General features: G+C 44.8%; 1 protein-coding gene and 1 long non-coding RNA gene across 7 annotated transcripts; one reads left to right on the forward strand and one right to left on the reverse strand.

Annotated features, from left to right (window-relative positions):
* Positions 1–13: 13 nt before the first annotated feature.
* On the reverse strand, positions 14–6,148 carry LOC136476824 (pentatricopeptide repeat-containing protein At5g18390, mitochondrial-like). 5 transcript variants are annotated; one of them, XM_066474777.1, is made up of 3 exons: positions 4,602–6,148; positions 1,563–1,684; positions 14–114 (listed from the first exon to the last, which is right to left on the reverse strand). In XM_066474777.1, the coding sequence occupies exon 1, from the start codon at positions 6,054–6,056 to the stop codon at positions 4,680–4,682; it is 1,377 nt and encodes a 458-aa protein (XP_066330874.1). In that variant the 5' UTR covers positions 6,057–6,148; the 3' UTR covers positions 14–114; positions 1,563–1,684; positions 4,602–4,679. The 5 variants fall into 5 exon arrangements, with proteins under 5 accessions (XP_066330874.1, XP_066330875.1, XP_066330873.1 ...); XM_066474778.1 differs by lacking the exon at positions 1,563–1,684 and having other exon boundaries at positions 91–114; XM_066474776.1 differs by lacking the exon at positions 14–114 and having other exon boundaries at positions 822–1,684.
* A 130-nt stretch (positions 6,149–6,278) lies between these two features.
* On the forward strand, positions 6,279–10,317 carry LOC136476826 (uncharacterized). Of its 2 annotated transcripts, none has more exons than XR_010763757.1 (6): positions 6,279–6,351; positions 6,452–6,532; positions 7,804–7,954; positions 8,051–8,138; positions 9,541–9,656; positions 9,843–10,317. It is a non-coding gene; the product is annotated as an uncharacterized lncRNA (long non-coding RNA). The 2 variants fall into 2 exon arrangements; XR_010763756.1 differs by having other exon boundaries at positions 9,550–9,656; positions 9,843–10,315.
* Positions 10,318–12,130: the final 1,813 nt, after the last annotated feature.

Consider the following 12,130-nt stretch of genomic DNA (forward strand, 5'->3'; position numbering starts at 1 on the left):
ACTTCTCCCAACATTTTTAACCCGATGCTCGCTTAAGAAAACCATGGTTTCTGCATGATCACATCATTATGGCTGATCCCTTCTAAATTACAACATTTCCTTCTTTACCCTTGCCTGCAACGTAACAGACATTATTGTGTATTGTAAGTGTTAACTGGAATATTATACCAATCCAACCAATATATAATCAGACAGGTCAGAAATTAACACACGACTACCTACGCAAAGAATCTACCAATTGCAAAAATCTGAAATAATTTCCACCCGAGTGACACTAGCATCAATACCCTCTAGCATTTTTCCAAGGAGACATTTGAGATATGGGCAAATCAACTAATGCTTTAGTCCTTTATTCCAATCGCATAGAATGAGTGACATCCTGAATTATCTAGTCAGCCCTTAAAACAAAAGCTTATCTACATGTAACAACACTAAATAATCAGAAACTTCCAAGTCAACAGGGATAAAAATTTCATAGCAAAACAAGTAAAGGCATACGAATAGATCCAAACAGAAAACCAAAAAGGAAAAAGCACAAGCAAAACAACAAGAAGGGAAAAAAACCGTATCATAGACCAAGAAAGAAAAAGAAGTCCAGTAGTACTGGATTAAACTTCAAATTCCAAGTCCTAAGCTAATGTATATTGCTATGTGCAAACTAATGACAGTTCTAGTGTTATTAGGCAGTAGGATTTTGACAATGCAAAAAGAGAACTTCAGGAGAAGGGTCACAGTATGGGTAGCAACGGACACAGGATACAGGCTTCAAGGCTGGGTATGTATGAGTGGATCTGTGCCTGAGTGTGGAATGCAAGGAATCTTTCAAAAAAACAAAGAGTGCGGAATACAAGGGTGCCAACATGCCAATTTCATTACTCATTGGAAAAAATGGGAATAGATTGTGCTGGAACAACCATCTGCTTTCATTCTCATCAGTAAAGAAGTAAGGTCAAATATTAACACGTGCACATTGTAAATGTTTGTTTGCAAGAGGAGCTTGCTCCATGAATTTTAAGAACTGGTTTCTAATTTGAACTTAGAACTTAAGCATTTTTATCTCATTCACCATGTTTCTTCTCACAAATACAACATGAAGGAGAGCTGTGTATCATTATATGAAGAAGAGAAAAAGGTGTAAGAACCCCGAGCGCACACACATCATACCTGATGACCCAGATTATCTCATTCACCACTTACAAAACAGGTCCTATTTAGTGTGATAAAAAAACAATGTCACATGTATAAAAACCTGTAACTTTCAACTAAAACCAACTTGAAATAACATAGCAAAACTGCATACAGAAGGGAAAACACACCATTTTATAAAAGTACGTCAATCAACATATAATGGGTTGGCATTAAAATAACGAATTGAAAGTTGGGTTAGTGTATAAAATAGAGGAATGTAAGCAGCACGGGAACTAACATATGGAACTAACTACCTAGACTTTCTGCAGTGTTGGCTGGGTGCAAAGAGGGGCACATCTTACTATAGAGATGAGGAAGTAAAACAATAGGTGTTTGCAGGATTAAACAAATGTATTGGCAAATGTGAGCCCAACCTAGTTCACTATTTATTGGTACTGAAATCAAAGGAATGATGGTGCAGGAGCATAGTACTAGCCTCTTCTCTTCAAACGAGACTGTACCAGCCTATTCTCTTCGGAAGACTAGCCCTCTGTTCCTACAAGCACACAGTGCAAACTAATTAGCTAGTTCAAACAAAACTGAAATTAGGGTATGTAGGGAAAAAGAGAGGGCTGGGGATACCATCAATTGTGAATGCAACAACTGTAGATAAGGTGGATTAGGTCACAAGGACCTGGTGCAGGACCAAACAGGCTGCAATCGTCAGTTGCCGGTGACCAGGTGCCACTAATGAGGTGGTACTGCACAAGATTGTGTTGTGCTGGTTCAAGACAGACAACATTGTCATCCATAGGAGCAGGCAGTGCACTAGGGGCGACACTGATGCCCCTTTCTGTAATGAACAAAGTATTGCCTCCAATGCTTGTAATTGGGATACACCTTTGCATGACAAGGTCGGTGAGCTTGAAAACTGCAATCTGAGACCAGGTCATATCTTTGTAACCAAGCACCAGGACCTCCGAGTCACATTCTACCAGATGAACAGGCATAATGAGGTTGCCATCAGGGACTGTGGCAATCAATTTCGGGGTGGTGTAGCACATAACCTGAGCCCACCCCCTCCTTCACAGGTGGATCAATCTGGAAAATCTGGATAACATCGCAGAATAGGACATAACCCGCCAAGTACAGCTTGCCTTGGAATGACACAGGTGCTGGAGATCCTAGTTGGTACCTCCAGCTTGACAGAGTCCATTGCTGGTCCAGGGTGGTAGCAAAGGCTATATGGTATACCTCATGAAGTGCAAGCATAACGCCTAACGGTGATGGTCCCACCGCTGAAGGAAACAGAAGAACAGATTGACTCCGCGAGCCTTTTGATCCTGATTCCTGTGTGGCGCGGGTAAGCTATCCAGCAGTATGCCTAGCTGCGGGAGGACGGTCGCCAGTAGTGGGAGCTCCACGATGTCGCCAGTGAAAGGGTGGACGAGGCGGACGGCGCTATCCTGGTCCCGTAGCAGGACGAGGAGGCCGTCGACCGAATCGACGGCGCAGTGGTTGCTGAAGAGAGGGAGGTGGGAGCGGACAAAGGTCCCCGTGTCGAGGTTGAGGAAGCGGATGTACCCGCGCAGGTGAGGGTGGCCGGGGTGAAGGCCGTGGCCCTCGGGAAGCATCATCCAGCGGCGCGGCTGGAAGCGCGGGTCGAAGACGCCGCGACCGCGAGGGGAGGCGGTGGCGGACCGCCAGCTGCCGCAGACGGCTCGGAAGCGCACGTAGTCCAGCAGGTCGCCGGCGAGCACGCGCGACGAGACGAGGCGGATCAGATCTTCAGGCAGTGAGGCCCAGCGCTCGGCAACGGGGGTGTCGTTGGATCCCGGTGCCGGAGGTGGCATCCTGAACCCTGACCTCACTTGCCGATCCGATTGGCAATGGCACGGCGCGACTGGTTCCGGTCACGCCCCGCACCTCGAGGACGTGCGGCGACGATAGGCGAGGGGAGTGAATAGGCGGCGGCCGTGCGATCTGGAGGCAGCCGTTGGGGGGCAAAGAAGACGGGCTCGAATCGGTGGGAATGGCGAAACGCTTTGAGACTGGACACGCGTTTAGCTGAATCCTGACGTCACCGTTTGTCGACATTTGAAACTGATCCTCACCAAGATCAAATTGGAAAGACTGAGACACTGGAAAGTGCCAACAAGAAAGAAAAATCAAAATATAACCAAGGCCAATCTGAGACACTGGTAATAAGGCAAACAATAACAAAACTACTGAAGTAATAACTGTCAGCTTTGCAGAATCGCAAGGAGCACAACCATCGTGATCATCATTTTGAAATAGGAAGTACGTCAAACCAAAACAAATGACACATGTTCAGTTCCAGCGAAAAAAAAAGTGGTGCTGTGACACGAGATTCATGAAACAAAGGTAGTGTGGCAAACCAAATGATATCAACACAAATCTAATTACTAAGTTCATGTTTAGATTATTAGAAACCTTACAATTCAGTAGAGGAATACCAATGCTACACAATTTTTCTTAGTAGTAATAAGACAGTGTAGTCTATATTCAAAACTCACATTTATACCGAACAGATAAATCCTTTTGTACCATCAACCATAAATTTCAATAGTATTTGAGCTTCAGGTCCTAACTTCTGCTCACTTTGCGAACATCTACCATAGGACAAAATTAGGCACATTTATTTATTTATAGATAGAACAAAACTAGACTATCCCAGCAAATTAGATATGTCATATGTACAGACTGTACATTGTAGTAGTAAATATAGACAAGTTCCCCCTTTTTATCCAACTGATGTCATTCATTCATTCTTTCTCACTTGCTTTGAAGTCTTAGTAGTAAAGAAAATTACCTAAGCATCTAGCTGCTACTAAGAAAGAATTGTCACTTCATTTTGCATTTGTCTTCTAGGATAAAACTGTAAATTAACATTGGGTTTGCTATATATGATTCCATCACTGTAGGTACATAAGTAAGAAAGTAAGGTTATAGGAGAGACAAATTTAGATGACAAATCAGGAGTAAAAATATCGTAATTTCAAGACAGTTAATTGGTACAAATGCATCAGGGGTTTAAGCAGCAACATTGAGCATTATGGAACTGTACAACAAAGGCAACTTGCTTCCTAAAGTTGGTATTCGATCAAATATTCTGAGTATTTCTTCCACATTATTGAGCATCAACGGGGACAATCAACAATACATAAATCCATTTAATACAATCACTGATTCAACTTACTGTATATACTTCTGTTGATCATGATAGCTTTCAGTGCACAACTCAACTGTGAATTCATTAACTAAAAGTATACACCATATAACCACGGAATAGATGATCCGTTTACACATTAAAAAGTAATAATCCATAAACCTTATTGTGGACCGTTGAAAAGTTAAAAAAAAACTTTATTAAACACAACAAAATAGCATATACTAGCTTATGGAAAGAGATAAAAATTTACACGAAGAAGAAATGTAAGTGCCATTTCTACCTGAAAATCTAGTAGCAGCACCACACAGCTTGCAAGGCCCCAACTGGAAGAGAAAACTGCATCTAGTTCCCCATCCATTTAATTTCCCTTCAGGTACACCTCAAGCTGTTCCAATCTCTGGGCAAGGTCATGCTTCCCACAATGTCGAAGCCCATCAACTACAACATTAAAGGTTGGTGCCCGGGGTGTGAACCCTGCCTCACTCATCTCAACGAGGTAATTTGCAGCCTCCACAAACCGACCGCCCCTCACACACATTTTGACAAGCATCACATACACAGGGCGATTCGGTGGGTGCCCCTTCATCTTCATATCACCAAAGAAGGCGAAAGCATCTGCGAAGCGCCCTGCCTTACAAAGCGCCTTGATGATCGCTGCATAGAGACTCGGGAATGGCCGATGGCCATCCTCAACAGCCGCATAGAACAACCTGAATGCCTCCTCAATTTTGCCAACCTTGGCCACAGCTGGAAGCATTACCTTGTATGTTGAGATGTCTGGACAGAGGCCTCGACTGGAAGCATCAGCAAGAAGAGCCACGGCGAAGTCCACATCTCCAGCATTGCAGAGCGCCTCGGCAAGGGAGTTGAATGTAGCAACGTCAGGGAGGATGCCCTCCTTGGTCATGTGGAGGGCGAAGGCCTTAGCCTCCTCTAAGTGCCCAGCGCGGACGAGCCCGTCGACGAGGAGGTCACGGCCGCGCACCGGTGGGCGGAACCCGCGGCTAGCCATGTCGTCGAGGAACGCCTGCGCCTCCTTGAGCTTCCCCGCCGCGCACCAGGAGTCAACGAGGGTGCTGAACGTGGCGCGGTCGGGGGCCACGCCCTTGCGGGTCATCCTGCGGAGCAGCTTGTAGGCGCCGGTGAAGTTGCCGTTGGCGCAGAGCGCGTCGAGGAGGGCGTTGTAGACCTCGGTGGTCTGCGGGCAGCCAAATCGAGGGAGGCGGTTGAACACCTCGACGGCCTGGTCGGGGAGGCGAGAGTGGTCGTAGGACGAGATGACCGCGGAGAAGGTGGTCGGCGAGAGGGGGAGGCCGAGTCCGCGCATGTCGGAGGCGAGGGACCAGAGGTGCGGGAAGAGCCGCGCGCGCGCGAGCGGGAGGAGCAGCGCGTCGAAGTGCTCGGCGGAGGCGGTGAAGGACGGCTTGGCGCGGAGCCAAGCAAGGAAGCGCGTGGCGTGGAGCGGCGCGGCGGGGGCGGCGGCGCGGATGACGCGGAGCGCCAGGTCGGGAGGGAACGGGGACGGGAGGCGGAGGCGGTTCAGGGTGCGCTCCAGGTAGAAGTCGCGTCGCACGATGGTGGAGAGGTCGTGCACCACCGCGAAGTAAGCGTCCTTCGAGGTCGGGTGCTGTGGCTGCGGCGCCCCGGCCGCGGCCGCGGCCGCAGGGAACTCGGGAAGTGTGGAGAGGCGGCGGAGGCCGAGCCCAAGCCGGCACAGGACGGCGGCCGCCGACATGGCTCACCTCGGTTGCAGTCGCCACACTGCTCTCCGATTCGTGGACGGTTCCACCCGTCTAGCTGGGCCTGGGTTGAAATGGGAATGGCAAATAGCCCACTGACGAAATGGGACCTGCCATTGTACATGGGCTGGTAGGCCTTGAGTTGCATCGAGCTGGACTATTAAAGCCCACGGCTCTTAGGGTTTGCGGAGTGTATTTATCTGTTCCTCGTTGATGTCCTCGCCGCCGTCGCGCCGTTTTTCTCGTCATAAGCGTAGGGTTCGTGTCTTTGTGAGCTTCCAAGTTCCGAAGGTAGAGAGCGTTTCGTAGGCTCGCAGCTATTTGGCATTTGGTTTCGTAGTTCTTTCTCCGATTGAAAATTTTGTTGTTTCTTTGCGATTGTGGATCATAGATGGCGGTGCCATTGCTCAGGAAGAAGATTATTACGCGCCAAGCAGCTTATGAGGCCCCATCTCGACCATTACGAATGCCGGTAGCACCTATAATTCTTATCTGAATTCTGAAATGATACCCGTGGTATTTGTTACAGATCGTATCAATCTGAGGTTACTGCTGCCATGTGTTGTTCGAGTAATTTTAGTGGGGATTAGCCTTCTTGATTAATTTCTTGTGGTTTGAAATGTAATGACAATGTTTGATAAACTCACTGTGCGGAGAGAAGCCGTTATTGTTCAATATGTTTTATTTTTTATTCTTTCATGATGCGGGCACTGGATGAAAGCAATGCTCCTAGTGGTTCAGTCTTGTATTATTGCTAGTACTAGCTCTGTTTGTGTAGAGTCGGAAGTAATTTTAAACTACATGTTGCATACGAAGGAAAATAAGAGAACACCCAGATACTGAATGCATAGTCAAATTGGCACCTGGTGCTTTCATTAACCTTGCACGCAGAAGAGTTAGAAACTTTTAGCTGCAGAATTTTATTCAGTTAACCTTTTTTTTATCTATCATTGTTTCTGAAAGAAAAGGATATGATGGCTTAGTAAAAGGTCTGAGGTAGAAAACATGTTCCTTAAGTGAACATCGGGATAAAGGAAGAGGGCCCTAGCCCTTGCATAAGTATAGCACTGTGGCTCTCGCAACCTCTTCTACAGCAATTGCTTCATGACATCATGAAGTGGGTTGGATTAAAAGGCGTGGGCTTCATTCAGAGAATGAATGCTTGCCTAGACTTCTCCCAACATTTTTAACCTGTTGCTCGCTTAAGAAAACTATGTTTTCTACATGATCACATCATTATGGCTGATCCTTTCTTGGAAACAACTTATTTTGCTCTCAAAGCAGCTTTCTTGAGGTGGCATTTCTTTAGCATAACGTCGCTGTACTAGATTCCGCATTTTGCTTTCAATGAAACTTTGCTATGATATAATCTGTTGGTTTCCTGCATGATCGACTGATTTTTGCTATCCTTGCATGGCCAATACACTACTGCAATATTCCTATTTTTGTTTCATGAAAATTTGCAATGATGACTTCCCCCATTAAATGTACTTTTTAGCCGTCAATGCTAAATAATACATTTTCCAGCATCCGTCTTTTGTCCAAAGAACATCCCCCCACCCCTTGCACCAGCACCCGCATCCTGTGCATTGCACCATTTGTCATATGTTTACAGTAGAATATATTGCTGTTTGTAGTGATAGACTAGTTTTGTCCTTTGAATCATTCATGATCATGTGCACAAGGAGCAAGGAATGGCAAATTGCCCACTGACGAAGTGGGACCTGCTATGTACATGGGCAGGTAGGCCTTTTGTTGCATCGACCTGGACTATTAAAGCCCATGGCTCTAGGGTTTGCGGAGGGTATCGATTTGTCTCTCGTTGATGTCCTCACCGCCGTCGCGCCGTTCTTCCTCCTCGCATCGTCATACGGGGGTTTGTGAGCTTCCAAAGGTACAGAGCGTTTCGTAGGTCGCAGCTATTTGCCATTTGGTTTCGTAGTTCTTGTTTCGAATTGACACGTGTTGTTTCTTTGCGATTGTGGAGCAGAGATGGCGGTGCCGCTGCTGACAAAGAAGATTGTAGGCGGGCCATGCAGTTCATGAGGCCCCACCTTGGCAGCTGAGAATGCATCAAGGTAATATCTATAATTCTTATCTGAATTCTTAAAATACGCCCGTCGTATTTGTTGCAGATCGTATCAATCTGAATCTTGATTGCTGTTGACATGGTGACGTTCGAGTAATTTTATTGGGGATTTAGCCTTGTTGAGTAACTTTGTATGGTTTGAAATATAACGATGATGTTTGTTAAACTCACTATGCGGAGAGAAGGCGTTATTGTTCAATATGTTTTTATTTTTTAATGTTTCATTCATGATGCTTTCACTGGATGAAATCAATGCTCCTAGTGGTTCAGTCTTGTATCATTGCTAGTACTACCTTTGTTTGAGTAGAGGCAGAAGTAATTCTAAACTGTGCGCTAATGTAGCATACACCTTTGTTTGAGTAGAGGCAGAAGTAATTCTAAACTATGCACTGATGTAGCATACGAATGCGTAGTCAAATTTACTGACCACACCTGGTGTTTTCATGAATGAACCTTGCATGCAGAAGAGTTTTAGAAACTTTTAGTTGCAGATTTTGTAGTTAACCTTTTTCTTTCTATCTATCATTGTTTCTGAAAGAAAAGGATATGATGGCTTAGTAAAAGGTCTGAGGTAGAAAATATGTTTCTTAAGTAACATCGGGATAAAGGAAGAGGGCCCTAGCCCTTGCATAAGCATAGCACTGTGGCTCTCGCAACCTCTTCTACAGCAATTGCTTCAAGGTGTCATGAAGTGGGCTGGATTAAAAGGCGTGGGCTTCATTCAGAGCATGAATGCTTGCCTAGACTTCTCCCAACATTTTTGACCCGATGCTCACTAAGAAAACCATGTTTTCTGCATGATCACATCATTATGGCTGATCCTTTCTTGGAAACAACTTATTTTGTTCTCAACACAACTTTCTTGAGGTAGCATTTCTTTAGCGCCACTAGATTCCGCATTTTGCTTTCGATGAAACTTTGCAATGATATAATCCGTTGATTTCCTGCATGATCGACTGTTTTTGCTTATCCTTGCATGATCAATACATTACCACAACATTCCTATTTTTGTTTCATGAAAGTTTGCAAGGATGAATTCACCCATTAAATGTACTCTTTAGCTGTTAATGCTAAATAATACCTTTGCCAGCATCCGTCTTTTATCCAAAGTACATCCCCCCCCCCCCCCCCCCCCCCCCCCACACACCCCTCTCACCCGCACCCGCATCCTGTGCATTGCACCATTTGTCATATGTTTTTTTTAAAGAACATTTGTCATATGTTTAAAGTAGAATATATGGCTGTTTGTAGTAATAGAGTAGTTTTGTCCTTTGAATCATTCATGATCATGTGCACAAGGAGCAATAAAATGCTGACACTTCATGTCATCTTATATATTCCTGTTCGTATTGATTCATGCTTAAATAAACACTTGTCTGTGTGACTCCAAGCTGGTGCAGGCCAAAGTGTATCGACTCCTGTGTCAGAAGGAAGTTCAACAGGTCAACTTTGATGCCCAACATTTGTTATGATTCTGACAAGAAAGCAGGCATTACCTTCCTAACAGGTTCAAGAAATTTGTTGTCCACAATGTCTCTGACCTAGATTTGCTTATATAGTGATGTTCTATCGCTTTAACACGCTAACGATTGGTTTCTTTGGGAACTAAATGTTCTCAAGTTAACTTTGATGTTTGCTTCTATCAACCATGTCATACTTGATGTTATTTATTTAAACTTAATTCTATGAACAGGTACTGTGCTGAAATTGCTCGGTGTCTCTATACATAAGCGGAAGGAGGTAATGGAGTGGAACACTGAGCGTGGCGCACATCTGGACATCTGGTCACGGACAAGACAACCTTGCCCGGCTCCCCCAACAAGAGGACGAGTAGCATGCAGTGAACATTGCAGCTTTGGTTACTTCGGTCTGTACTCTGTAGCACGTAGAGTAGGAAGCTGCCGTGTTTGGAGATTTTTACACTGTTCGTTTGTTGGTTTCAGCCAGTCCAAACCAGCCAGCCAACAATATTTTTCTCTCACAACAAACCAGCACCAGCTAGCTCAAATCAGCCCAGAAACCAACCAGCGAACAGGCCGTTTTTTAGAAAAGAAATTTCTGATGTCACGGGTGTTTGGTTTCTCCTTGTTAGCTGTCCCATATATTTGGACACATGCATGGAATATTAAATATAGATTAATTACAAAACTAATTGCACAGCTTACGACTAATGTGCGAGAATAATCTTTTAAGCCTAATTAATCCATGATTAGACAATGTAGTGATACAGTAAACATGTGTTAATAATGGATTAATTAGACTTAATAAATTTGTCTCGTGGAGTATTGATAGATTCTATAATTTGTTTTTTATTAGTATTTGAACATTTCATGTGATACTCTCACGTGATGTCTTCTAAATTTTAGTCACTGGATTTAAATACCCTTTAGTCTGTCATATGGTGGCCTTGTTACTGCGTGAGTAGCTTAGCACAAGGCAGCAAATATTTTCATTGTTGCTCTGTGTTTACATCTTACTGTGAACCTAAATCGGCCTGTCGACCTCGGAAGGAGAAACCTGGCCTAGGAACTGTAGTTTTTCATTTTTTTAAAAGGTACCCAGATTCTGAGTTAGTCACTAATTCAGGGCACGGCACTATATACTTAGTCGATGTTAAGCTAGTTTGATTTGTACAAATTACGTACAGCCTACTTGCTGCAGCTTTTTAGGCTGCTATCTAAACTTGCTATCTACTGTAGACGCTATATCAAACAGTCGCAGCCGCAGCCGAAGAAGCTGCAGCGTGGAGGCTGATAGTTGCATCCTTTCGTAGACTCGACTTGCTTCGATCCGGGCGATGCCTGTACAGGAGCGACCGCCTAGCGCGTCGGGCTCGCAAGGGAGTGCACTAGTAGTGGGCCCGCGTCGCGTCGGATATCGGCTCGAATGTCGCCCGTGCCACCAGCTACTTCCCACACATTTCATGTGCAACATTCGAGCTACTTTTGAAACATCCAGATACAGTTGTAACCTAAAAAAAAGCCATGAAACACTTGAAACAAGCGTCTGAAACACTTTAAGAAAACGTCTGAAAAACATTTGAAAACCATTGCAAACATATACAACATCCAGATGAAACACTTACAAACATACATACGAAACACTTTAAAACATATGATGCAGGTATATGCAACATCCAGATTTACTTCTGCAACATTCAGATAAAACACTTGCAACATACGTCTGGAACAGATGAAACATTTGGAATATACACTTGAAACATACGTGCATAGCCATTACAATATGTGTAACATCCCGATCTACAAAGGCACGTCGAAAAGAAATGGATCCCTGCCATTGTTGAAAAGATCTTCAAATTAAAAAGAAAGAAAGCATGAGTAAATTTAAATGATCTACAAGTAAAATGACCATTCTTAGTAGATGAGCAATACTGAAGTATGGCTTGTACTGCTCCAAAGATGCCACCTGCAGAGGGCGAAGAAGACGAGAGGGGCTATGTCTCTAAAGTCTGAACCGAATGCAATACAAATAACAGAAGACAGATCACAAGGAATGCAATGCTTAGATAAACGAGGATTCATTCAGTTATAAAACCATTCCAATCCAAATAGCTTAGAGATCACACATGATGAAATCTAAATGCAGTTACTGAGATCTATAAAGGCACGTCCTCGAAAAGAAATGGATCATAGGATGAAAATCATAAATAAATGAAATGTACTTGTCGACACGGATGATTCTCGGATGGAAACGCTGACGGCAATGAAGTCAGCATGATGACAGTGTGGGATGTGGGATGTGGGCATGTGGCAGTAGACTGCACGACGCCGGTGTGCAGGCTGAGAGAAGGTTTGCGGTGATCACTGATTCATTGGGGATGGAGAGGGATCGGGAAGGCGGTGTCTGTCTTTGGGATTGGGGATCACCTTGCTGCGACTGCGGCCCCCGGTGCAGGTGGGAACTGGGAACGAACCGCGCCTCGTCGGCCGCCTCTCGCCGTTGGCCGCTGCTACGGACTGC

The sequence above is a fragment of the Miscanthus floridulus genome, chromosome 8 (genome assembly GCF_019320115.1).
Source record: "Miscanthus floridulus cultivar M001 chromosome 8, ASM1932011v1, whole genome shotgun sequence".
Classification (NCBI taxonomy): Eukaryota; Viridiplantae; Streptophyta; class Magnoliopsida; order Poales; family Poaceae; genus Miscanthus; species Miscanthus floridulus.